At 38.9% G+C, this 12,637-nt stretch overlaps 1 protein-coding gene across 2 annotated transcripts in view; it reads left to right on the plus strand.

Annotated features, from left to right (window-relative positions):
- LOC146320027 (multiple C2 and transmembrane domain-containing protein 1-like) overlaps positions 1-12,637 on the plus strand; it is a 175,655-nt gene that overhangs the window by 74,170 nt on the left and 88,848 nt on the right. For both annotated transcript variants that reach the window (XM_084728149.1, XM_084728150.1), the window contains exons 3-4: positions 9,917-10,059; positions 10,218-10,297. In XM_084728149.1, coding sequence (XP_084584275.1) covers positions 9,917-10,059; positions 10,218-10,297 — 223 coding nt within the window. The remainder of the gene's footprint in view (positions 1-9,916; positions 10,060-10,217; positions 10,298-12,637) is intronic.

Genomic DNA, 12,637 nt, shown 5'->3' on the forward strand with positions numbered 1-12,637 from the left:
AGTGGGACGCACCAGAGGAAAGAAGAGAAAAAAATCAACTTAAAAAAAAGTCATGAGACGTTGACGCCAGAAGAGCTTAAATGATATAGGAGAAGAAGGATAAAATTAATATGCAAAAGGCAACAAAATGGGCGGTTAATATACTGAAAGACTTTTTAAACAAAAAACAAAAGAACACAGATTTGGAAATGTACTCTGTAGTCATGCTCAACTTTACTACCTTGCATGAATTTTATGCCTCGGTTCACTTCACGAATTCTGGCAGCAAGTACAGTGTGGCAAGATTAATGAGTATTAGAGCTGGTAGCAACCACCATCTATCATATTTCAAAATAATAAATGATCCGGAGTTTAAAGTCAAGTAATGCTGTCTTTAAAGTCATGTTGAAACACTACAGGAAAAGCAGGCGTCAGTTACTTGTTGTACACTTACTCCTTATCATGACAACGGTAAGATTTTGCTGCTTTCAATTTTGCGTGGAAAACTTTAACCAAAAAAATCTGCGAATAGCTTTATTTCATATTGTTGGCAAATGACCATGGTATAAGGGGGATAATCAAATTGTAGGTGTGCATTAAACGGTTTGAAGGCACAACATGGAGGCGAAGAACCACTCGATGCTAACGCACACCCACTCATTGATGATCCTTTTCGTGACCAAGATGGTGTGCCAAGTGGTGTAGACTATTTTGATGAGTTGAACATGACCTTATCCTCATATTATACCTTTTAAACTGAAGCAGAAGCCTCTCCTCCTCAGAATGCATACTGTCTCTAAGAACTGTCTGCCATCCCTCCTACTGTCTGAGAAAGACAGGACTCTTTCTTTTTCCAACAGATGTTTTTTTACACAAGGTCTAAGCTTCATGGCTGACATTAATGTTAAGTATCCTGTCTGTTTTATTGCTCCGGTGCCTCTCAAAACAATGAACTAGACAGTTGGCCTTGAATGTGTGTGTGTGTGTATGTTTGTGTGCCTGAAAGTGCTAAATAAAAGTGTGTATGTGAGGAAAATAGTAGGTTTGTAATAAACAGTGAGATAGGTAGTGATGGAATGACAGCTTCAGTATGTGTGAGAGTGCATCTATATGCTAGAAATGTATCGCACATCAATTGTACAAACACACACAGGCACAAAGTTTATTTGCCCTCGTGACTTTCTCTTGTATGTGTGAAATAAATAAACCCTGAGTTGTTGCTCAGGGGTTTGTCTGGAGCAGGTGGAGGTATACTTGCATGCCCTTGGACCGTTGCTTCCTCCCAGAGCAGCACTGGCATTTAAATGAGCTTTAGACTTTGATTAAGCTTTCTGAATTTTCAGTCTACCCAGTAATGACTCTGTTACATCACAGCCTCAACTGCTGGAACTGATTGTTTTGAAGTCTTCTCAATCCTTAATGGACTTGTATTGACTTGACTGTGTATCATTTAAACCTCCCACAACTTCAGACGTCTTTGAAAAGTTCATGCTTGGCCTTAAATGAGGAAAAGGTACGAGTATCAATATACTTTTTCGCAAATAAAGAGAAACAAAAGCTGTTAAAATAGAAATAGAATCCCACATACATTACACATTACTATGCTTCAGTACCGTACGACATATACTATGCTATTTACAGCAGAAACCTTGTTATATTTAAGAAATGTTTGTCAGGCGCTGGTCATTCAACACTGTCAAGATGTGTGTAATGTCATTTTCTTTGCACACCAACAACAGACTGAAACAGCTTCATAATTCAGACACTAGATCATCCATCATTTTTGCCTGTTTATGTTGCAAATCTTATTTTATGTTGCCATGAGGCAAACTGTGCCTCCAGAAGGATGAGCAGGCTGTTGGATAATATGTTGAGAATATGTCAGTGCCGTAACTTTCTCGAAGTACCTATGACAGCAAAGAAATCAACTGGAAGCTAGTGCGATGAGGCTTAATAATGTAATTTAATTTAGAGAGCTGGAGGGAAGTGGAAGAGAAAAAAACACGGAGAGATGGGGAAAGAAGTTCTTCTGTGAAGGACAAAAAGATAAAGAGGAAAGTAGGGAGCAACAAAACACAACTGCAACAAAGCTCGAGAGTTAGAGTGACTTTAGAAAATAATGTTTTGAGGATGTTTTTGAAAATCAAACTGCAATTTAGTCCATTGTCTATCAATGAAATTACAAGCTACCGCTGATCAAAGACAAATGTCATAAAATAAGTCAACACATAGAGAGCAGGAATGGCTTTTACTCATGCATATATGCCGAGTGTGTGTTGTATAGGTGGCAGTCTGATGATTTTACAACAAGTTTGTGATCTCAGGCTTCCACAGTCTACTTCTCAGGCGAATCATTGCAGTATTTAACATCCTCTTACATCTGTTTCCCACCTTCACATGACTCAACTAGATGGCTAAGCTGGTTCATGTGGCTCCTCCTTGATTGACTTATGGTAAACAATGCTACTGAGTTCTGGTTTACCGCTTAAAATAAAACTCAACCTGTGTAGTATCTTTAATACTAATAATAGTGTTTTTATGGTGCAGATGGAGAAATTCATTTCAAGTCCACAGGGCATTTCAAAAGTGACAAATTGGCTTTACAGATACATGCTGCCTCTGTTATGAATGGGACAGAGGTTAATTAGCACAAAATATGATTAATGCATATTGCTACATTTTCAATATGGGATGCACTGGTAGGTTGAAATGGGGAAACTCATAGTTGTTACCAGGAATTAATATCAATAGTATCAATCATTTAATGAGCTTCACTGTGTCTATAGAACTATTAGCATGCTATTCACTTATATTATTTACTCTTTTCCTTGTATTAATGCATCTTGGATTGTCAAGGTTGCAAGGTTTCTTGTGTGTATAACACGTAGACGTTGCTGTTACAAGGCGTCTCAACACACATTTCAAATGTGTAAGCAAATGCATTAGTAGTCTAGATGTATATTTACACAGACAGACACAGACACACACACACACACACGCACACGCACACACACACACACACACACACACACACACACACACACACACACACACACACAAAGACGAATGCATTACATTAACTGATATCTTTCTTGTATGTTGTATAATGCTTTTGTAAAGCCTTTTTGACCTATGTTTGTGGAAAGTCATGTACAAGTAAATGTCCTCTTCTTGCATGTGCATATACAAATATGCATGCTGTAACTATGCATGTGCACAAGACCTTTACAGTGGAGGTAAAAAAAAAAAGGATTATCCCATTGCATTGAGGTGTAAATGAGAAACAACGCTACAGTGAATGTTAGGGAGAAGTGCTTAGTAGTGATGATTTAATCAGTGGGAAGCCACTCTTGATATAATGTGGACTGTGGAAATGCATGATGAGACACTGGTGGGGGAGCGCTCTCCCAGCTTGTTTCAGCTACAGTCATAGATTTACCCTCCAGACTTACCCCACTCTTACTCTTGGACTGGATTTGCATGCAAGTGAAGTCAAGCATTAAATTTAAAATTTTTGACCAAAATACATTTCAGCTATATTTACTTGTACTGTAATTGAGGAGTTATAGGTGTAGGATTAGCATTTGTGGTTCTTAAGCAATGTCAATTTAAAATGTTTGTTTGCTGGATCCAAACAAATATTGTGCTAATGTTAACCCTTATGTTGAATTACCTTTGGGGAAACAAGATCTTGGTAATGGCAGCTTTTGTTTTGATTTTGTCAAGCAGAGTAACCTGCCTTATTTTCAGACACAGACAGTGAGAAGTACTTACATGGCCGCAGTCCATTAGGTGTTCTGAGATAAATGTGTGGTGAATTATGTTTTCAACCAGCTGTCAGGAAGACAGAGAGCTGCTATCAAGAGAAAGTCTATCAGGGGCTTTTAGATCTGCCCATGAGCCACACCCAAGGTAAATTTACCTGCTGAGTGCACCACTGGGTCCTTTCACAAACCCATTTATTCCTTCTCCCAGCTGCTCTTACAGGGTTTAGTGGTTGGTTTTAATAGCATCATAGAAGATGAATAGATTAACACCTTGATTTGAAGCACTCAGTATCTCTTTTTATCCACTGTGATTTCTTGTCTCGCATTGCACAAGTCTGTGGACCCAGGGAGCAACTCCAGAGCGGAGGATTAGTCTTTGAAGTGTGAACTTTTACCAAGAACTTATCGGAATTGATCATGTCTTTTATGTCAAAATTCAGGGAAATCCTGGATTTTAGGTTCTCAGAACACTGGACAGAGAAAAGCCCCTGTTATAGATCCAGGGTTTACTATACGTCTGTGTCTGTTACTATGGCAACCTATGCCCTGAAATGAATCTGGTATGTGACACACAAGCTGTCAACCATACCAGTTGAACAGTTTTTGCAGTGTTTCAACCTGGTCTCAGCAGTGCCTCTCCCTGACCTTATCAGACTATTCCTCAAAAAATGGCTGGAGGTAGATTTGGTCCACAGTGAAACATCATCACAGTGACACACTGCCACTTCACACCGTCGCTTTAAAGGGAACCTATAACTGTCTCATGCAGCTTCAGCTTCAGATTAACTCTCACTTCTCTGCCAAGCAAGTATCCCTCATACATCCCGTGCCAGGTCTCTGCTATCATAGTTGTGGTCAGCCTCTAGAACCTCCTCTAGAACAGATAACAATGTCATGATTGACAGGAACACACTAACAGTGGCCCAAAGAAAAAGGAAAAAGGTGATGCCGCCAATGCAAACAAGTATCTTTGGTTCAGCTAACTGGGCATGTTTAATAAGTAATTAATAAACTGGACATGGACATGCAACATTAGTGCAGTGAGCCGCTGCAACAGCTTTGTTTTCTCTCCCACACGTCAAAATGGGAACTTTGGCATGGATGTATTTTAACGAACCATATACAGCTAACAAAGGCGTCCATTCAGTTCAATGAGAATTACTCACCTAGTGCCTAAGCCAGAAAAGTTTTATCCTAGATATGTGTCTCCTTAAAATGTGCAGCAGTAGTCGATAGTAGAGACAAATTGCATTATAGAAAAAAATCATGGATGAGCTTATTTACAGTTCTAAGTGTCCTGTCAGTGGTTTTACAGATGTCTCTTTTATAATGGTAGCTTATAGGGAAAATGTTTTTTTTGGCCACAGGGACATTTTCTGCTGCCACTGGGAAAAATTGGCAGCAATCCCGAGTGGCAAAGCCCTATTTAGGTTTATATAATACAGCTATAAACTTAGCCAACAACTCCTGCTTAATGGCAAGTCTGAGGGGACACACTACCTCAAATACACAAGGCTTTTAAATCACAATGCTGAGAGCTCATAGTCTATGACTGTCATCATCCATCAGTCTAGCGTTGTTGGAGGTCAAAGAAGATTAGTTGTATTTCACTGGAATTGACACATTATTTTCTGTCCACACTGGTCAGGGGTGATTTTGATCTGTGTTTAATCTCATTTTTCGATCTTTTCCTTTGCAAAGAAATCAACCAACACGCAAAGCTGAAAGAGCAGGAGTGAGTTGCTGAGTGTGGTATGCTGAATGTCTGAAAGCTGAGTGTTGAGTTCCAGCAAAGTGTATTCTGAAACTCTGAATTTTTGCAGATTTTGCACAATTTTCTGTTAAATCTTCCAAAACCTACTTTCCAGCCTTTTCAGATCCTCTTTTGTGAATTGGATTTTTACCTCATTACATTCAGCCCGCATGCCTCACAAGTAAAGCCACTCAACAATAGAAAGGCAGAAAATCACCTTTTGCTATCCATGACTGCACTTCAGTACCTTTGGCACCTGCTTTCCTTTGCCAGTTTATCAGTGTGTGACACATTGATGCCTCATACCCAGTTTCCTCTTACTCAGCACCTCCATTTCACAGTCTTCTGCCTGCAAGGTGGACAACGTCCAGGGTGCACTAATCCATCAGACCTACTGTCTTGAACCTCAACTGGTATAAGGCTTTCTCTTCTGCCATGGTTAATTCGTCTGAAGCTTATTGATTTTATAATACCTATAGCTTATTGACCTATCCACCCACCAGTCCATTCTTTATAGATTTTCCCCAACTGTGGGAAATATTTAAAAAAAATATGATAGAAATGTCATATACGGTGGTTGATTTCCAAGAAAGTACCTCTGCGATTGCTCCTCTGTTCTGTACCCACGCTCACTCATATTCAGCCACCACCCACCTACAGCACAGCACCAGCATTTTCCATTTCATACTTTTCAGCTTGTGTGTGTTTATGGCACCATAAAGCTGGCACTGTGGGATGCAGAGACTCTGAGCCAGTGATGTGTGTCTGGGGAATATCGACCCAGTGGGACACACACAGACGGAGAGAGAGAGCCTGAGAAAGAGAGTTGCTGTGGGTTTAGAGATTAGTAGCCTTTGCTTCCATGATGCAATATGGGATTATTTCTTTTGTTGTCTCTTTAGATAGTTCAATATATGTCCACTCCTGTTCATGATATGTTTCCCTTCCCTTTACAAGAAAACTGATGGTTTTTATTTACTTCATGCCTGTATTTAAATAATTCTGCATCATATTTTGTATTTACTGTCTGCACTACACAGTAATGCCATCCCAGATATTTCTAGCTATATATTTTTTCTCCTCCTTGTTTTCTTATGTCATCCATATCCTCTTGCTGCAGCTCTCCTGCAGTGATATGTCAAGGGTGACAATGTGTAAAAGGCTATGTGTGTGTGTGAGACTGTTTTTATAGTATCTCTGCTGTTGTGCAAGAGGGTGTCTGAGATTGTTCAAATGTGAAAAAGTTTTCCCAGCAGGCTGGTGTTAGTGCATATTTTGATGTCCTGCTGGCAGCTGAGAATCAGCAGTTTTTACTCAGGCAAAGCAGATTTGATGTTTTTGTGTTTAATGTTGTTAGTGCTGCTCTTATGTGGCCAATGCAATATCCATATTGCAGAGTCGAAACCAAATCCCATTTTTTTTTTTGAAAAAAAAAAAAAGAAAAATGTGTGAGAAAACAGCATTAAAATAAAGTACTGTAGTGCTGCAGAGATGCCCTTGCCCAAAAATCTAGCTTTCCATATGAAAGATATTTGTGCTATTGCTCTTTCTAATGATACAACATGAATTAATCTTGAACTAATGAGACTTGTTCAAATGCTACGAGAACTCAGCCTTTTATCAACTAGTATCCTCACTGTCAGCCTTGTCTATAACACAGCCTTGTCATGGCACACATAGGGTATATGTTGCACTATACAGTAGATTCTCTGTGTTCTCTTAGATCCCTGTTTAATCCAGAGATACTGGTGGAAAGGATAAACCAGAGGCACAGAGTGAGAATTGTTTGGTAATAGGATTCCCTTTCCTCTCCTGTGATTTGCTTGGTAATCACTTTGGTCACAGTGGATGACAGCATGACACAGATATGAGAGACGTGCAGCACAAACAACAGTTCGGTCCAGGCTACTGTTTCACTGGACGTCGCCGCTCATGATCCTCATGGGTAGGTGTATAAACACAGGAAGGGTCATAGCTAGATAGATGAGATAAAAGGCACTGGGATTCATGAATAACAAAGGAGGAAGGGAGGAAGGACGACAGAACGAAAGAGAGAACATGAAGTTGCACCTGTAGTTTTTGAAAGGGAGGGAAACCAGCATCTCTGATGGCAGTAAATACAACTTACTTGCAAATTTCTTTCATTGATAAGTTGTTACCAACTAAAACTTTGTGTTTATGTACCTCCTTGTACTTGGTTTGTCCAAGCAAAGTGTCTTTTCGGGGAGAAAGTGCTTAATCTTAATGTGACTCATATTTACATTAGTTTAATGGTGTTTCATTTAATATAATTTTACATTGTAGATTTTTTTTGGCAGCCTAAAAGGTAGAAGGTGCTGAAATGTTGGCCAAACTTCTGTGACTGTATATATTACTCACAAGTGAGCGTCTCCACTATTAATTACATACAGTATTTATTAGCGTTGCAAATCGTAAGCACTTAAACATTAAAGATTAATCAGTTGATTAATCTTATTTTAAAAAAAACATAAAGCTTATACCAAATAGTGACGAATATTTTTTCCCCCGTCAATAAAAGCAATCCACAACAACATATAAAGATGTAGCCGCCCACATATTGAACATAAGGAACTGAATATCCAGTGATGCAGAGCATGTTCATAAAAATAATCTCTTGCTATATTTCTAATCTATATTTGATAGTAGAGTGACTGATCGTTTGAATTTCTAATGACCAATGACTCGATCATTGATTAATCGTTATCATCTCTAGTATCATGTCTTCACTTCACTGTGAAAGGTGAATAACCAATAACAATAATAACAATAACCTTCCCTATATATTGTATTTGCATTATATATGAATGTGAAGTGCCTGTGATTAGTTCTCTTCTGGTCACTTTGTTTTGAATCTGAATCTGGACGTGAACAGACTGCCACACTAAACCAAACCTGATTATCTCCTGTACAGACACGGCTCTGAATGCAAACACTCCATTACGGATATTTCCCAGTCTCCCTACATGTCCAGTCAAGTCAAGTCAATTTTATTTATACAGCGGCGAATCATAACAGAAGTTATATCAGGGCACTTTTCATATAGAGCAGGTCTAGACTGTACTCTTCATAATATTATTTACTGAGACCCAACGATTCCTATCAAGGGTGAGGGCTACATTTTTGCTTGTCATTTTTAAGCAGATGCAGTAAACATATCATGTCATTGTTTATTTTTTTAATTTAATTTATTTCATGTCGTCGTCTGCATGTTCTTTTAACTGACCTTGTTCTTAGCTTTTACGCTGTTTCTGTCTGATCTCTGTTTTGGTTTTTCTTTGCCTGTCAAACCAATTGACTTTATTCTGAAGTTTATAGACCTCAGGGAATAGGAAGTCGAGTAAAACAGAAATGGAATGGCCAGGAGGATCAATGCACATTTACCAGGGTAATAAAACGTACAGTAGATTACAGGACAGTAGGTTACAGTATATACATCTTCTTTTTTGCTTATAATCAATGCGAGGAATGATCAATACATAGCGGTAATAAATTTTAGACCCTTTAGCCTGTTTGAGTGCCATGAATGCAGAGTGTGCTGTATGCATGTGTGTTATAGGCCTACCTGCATATTTATGTTTACATTTGCATATAGGAGATCTTTTTTTGAGGTTGATATATTTGTAAGCATTTAAGCCCAATAAATGTTTATTAATTCAAATTAAACAGAGAGACTACTTTTACAGTATTGTGACCCAAATCATCTGGCACTTTTACAGAATAACACAAATGTAAATCAATGGCGCCATCTAGTGGTTGAATAGAGGCACTGTATGGGGTGTGAGCATCCAAGCACTCAACACTAAATACTGGTAATTACACGACCCACAACAAAACATGAGACACATGATATGCCTTATTATATCCTGTGTTTAAAAAATTATTTGAGAGAACAAAAGCTGTTTTGTCTTGCCCGCACCAGTGACGGTAAACACTCGTCTGTATGACAAAAAGCGTGAAACATATGCTTTGTGTACAATTGCAATCGTGTTAAGAGAAGACAGATGCTTGTTAAAATGCCATCGCAAAGGGACGGTACAAAGCACAACCCCTAACACAAGATGAATGGCTGAAAAAATGTGAATGAAATATGTTATGGAGCAGCTGACTCATAAGATAAGAGTGCCGGTGTGGAGTGATGGTGAGAGAGAAAGGAGAAAAGGATGATGTTTACATTGCAACGACAGGACACGGACTGAATCACTGACTATGTCACAGGAAGAAATAGGTTTTGTTTCTCTTTTGTGTATCAAGTATATAAAAATAAATATATAGTATATGTTGCAAGGTTGATTTAAATGTTCTTGACACTGGGTGACATTCCTTATAGATAGGCAGCATATAACATCAGTCCATTATTTAATGCTGCTTCTTTGCTTTGGCTTTTCTTTCCTTGCAGGAACCAGTGACCCGTATGTGAAGTTTAAGATTGCAGGGAAGGAGGTGTTCAGGAGTAAGACCATCCATAAGAACCTCAACCCGGTGTGGGACGAGAGAGTAAGCCTGCTGGTGGAAACCCTGAGGGACCCGCTGTATGTCAAGGTACAGAAGATAAACCCTGGACTTTAAATGTCACCATGCTGTATATATAAATTGCTGTTGTATTTTGTAATATGAAAGCTTCCTTTTTATGACTGTTCTGAAGAGTCAGTGTGAAAATAACTGTTTGTTGTTGAGGCTCCTCTGTTGTCCTTTTGTAGGTTTTTGACTATGACTTTGGACTTCAGGATGATTTCATGGGCTCAGCATACCTCCACCTGGAGTCACTGGAACATCAGAGGTCTCTGCTTCTTTTCACTTATATATTTTTTTTATTGATTCCTTTTCTTCCTTCCACTAGTACCTTACACACCCTCAATCTCTTGCCCTCCTATTAACTAACTCCTGTGCTCTCTGTCTCAACTCATTGTATTTGAAGTGCTGTGCTGGCAGTAGCTGTATTCACCCAGTAATGAGTGAGTTCAGAGAAGCTGGTGGATGATGTTAAAGGTTAAGGAGTCCTCTCTTATAACACCAATTTTCTTGACATACAGCCCACTCCTGGCATCCTTCTTTCATTTTGATCAAATATAGTCTGTGGTCTCCCTCTAGTGGCAATATTTGGTAATTCATCTCAAACCTCCTGAAGCATTCAAATGTCCCAGTAAGTCTTGAATAAGTCACAACTAAATCTTCAGTCTTTGCACTGCGTCCCCAAGTCAAGACCCAAGTCCTAAACTTTGAGTTGCGAGTCCCAAATCATAATGTACACTTATCCAAATGTAATATTATTTTAATAACAAAACCTACCTGTTATTTAAATAGAACTTTATTGCCTATATAGAAATGAATGGTTTATTGTTATGGTGTTAAGCATCCAATTGTAGACACTTTCAATGCACCATTTTTGAAAAAACTTTGCACTTGAATGCATCACAAAGTCCCTGTTGGCACACACATACTTTGCTGTACAAAACATTGTCGATTTCAGGGTTTATGAGGTGCACCTGAATGCAACACAAAGTCCCTGTGTGTGTCAAACTCAGATACAGACAGCAGAGGACAGAAGCGGCGCGCCTATAAATGACACCAAAGCATGGTAGAGATTCAACATAATTTTTTTTTTTTTTTTAGTGCAAACACTTACCTGTCAGTGCAGCTGACAATTTACTCAGAAAAATGGAAAATCTATCAGTGTTCGGCGCTTGGCAGGTGTAAAATTTGGACCCTGTGAGGTGATTCAGGAAAGGACATTCACTGATTCGTGACACACTTTTTAAAAAAACATTCTTTTAATCCTTGGCCTCAGAAGAACGTATGTTACTGTGTGAAAGTCTGAGTCGAACTGCAAATCTCATCGAGTGTAAAGTCCTCAAATTTGTGACACAAATCAATGTCATGTGACTTGAGTCCACACCTCTGCCTGAAACAACAGCAGCTAAATGGAATTCAGCCATCCTTAATTTTATTGGTTAGACCTTTGCTTTACTTACTGTGAAATGTTGAAACATCTTCCTCCTAAATGGCCTGTTATCTGATGTCTCAAGTGAAAACACCTGTGTGGATGTAACACAGATGTAGAGTCTTTAATATTAACATGAGAATGCTCAGTGTGTTTACTTAAAGGGACAGTTCAACTGAAAGTCAAAAATACAATTTTTGTCCTTCTTAACTGTGGTGCTGTTTATCCACCCATAGATTGTTTTGGTGTGAGCTGCTAAACTGTCCCTTTAATGCATTTTATTACCATAAAAATTGTGTGGAATAATGAGTTCAAGTCACATTTAGTACATTGCTCTGTATATTTAAGTTAAGATGATCGGCGCTCATCAGAACGTGACCAGTTTCACACGGTCAGAGCTGTTTCCACATTACCTGTCTACCTGTTTACCAGCATTTCTGATAGGGTTGGGTATCATTAAAAAATGATGATTCCAGTACCAATAAAACAGGACCCTTACTTCATTTCATACCTTTATTTTCTACTTGATTCATCATGTGAATGGAAGCGTTCCTGAAATAATCCTTTCATATTTTATGCATGTATTTTTATCAGACCCCACAGGAATGCTGTATAGAAATTTTCGTGGTGGCGTCTTGGCACACTGAACTGCCAACCTGGTCAGCTACACCACACTCGACTTCACGTCACCACAGACTGTATGGTTTATTTATATTCATTTCAGTCGATACCTTAAAGGTATGGAGCACTGATACCCAGCTCTAATTACTGATGTAACAAAGCACTGACCGTGCACCATAAAATATTCACAACTTTCGGTGATGCGTAGTGTTAGTTCCTGTAATTAAAGACCACTCAGACAACTTGGGAGTCATAGCAGATTATAGTCTTGAGTTTGGTGAAGGACGCCCATTTTAAGGGATTGTAACTTTAAACTGGTCAGAACTGTCGAGAGCAATCAGAGAGGAGTCAGGCTCACAGATACCTTTGCTGAATACCTGCCTTGCTAATTACCTTCCTTATGCATAATTCAAGATTATTAGCAAGGTTGACCGCTTGTTGTCATTACAACTTACTGAAAACGGCAAGAATTGCAGCTAGAGGATAGAAAGGAAGGAAGCAGAATGTAGCAGTCAGCTTGTAGGGGGGCTTATCTCAGTGCTCCACATCCACTGAGTC

This window comes from Lutjanus erythropterus, chromosome 10 (genome assembly GCF_056507025.1).
Source record: "Lutjanus erythropterus isolate fLutEry1 chromosome 10, fLutEry1.hap2, whole genome shotgun sequence".
NCBI lineage: Eukaryota > Metazoa > Chordata > Actinopteri > Lutjaniformes > Lutjanidae > Lutjanus > Lutjanus erythropterus.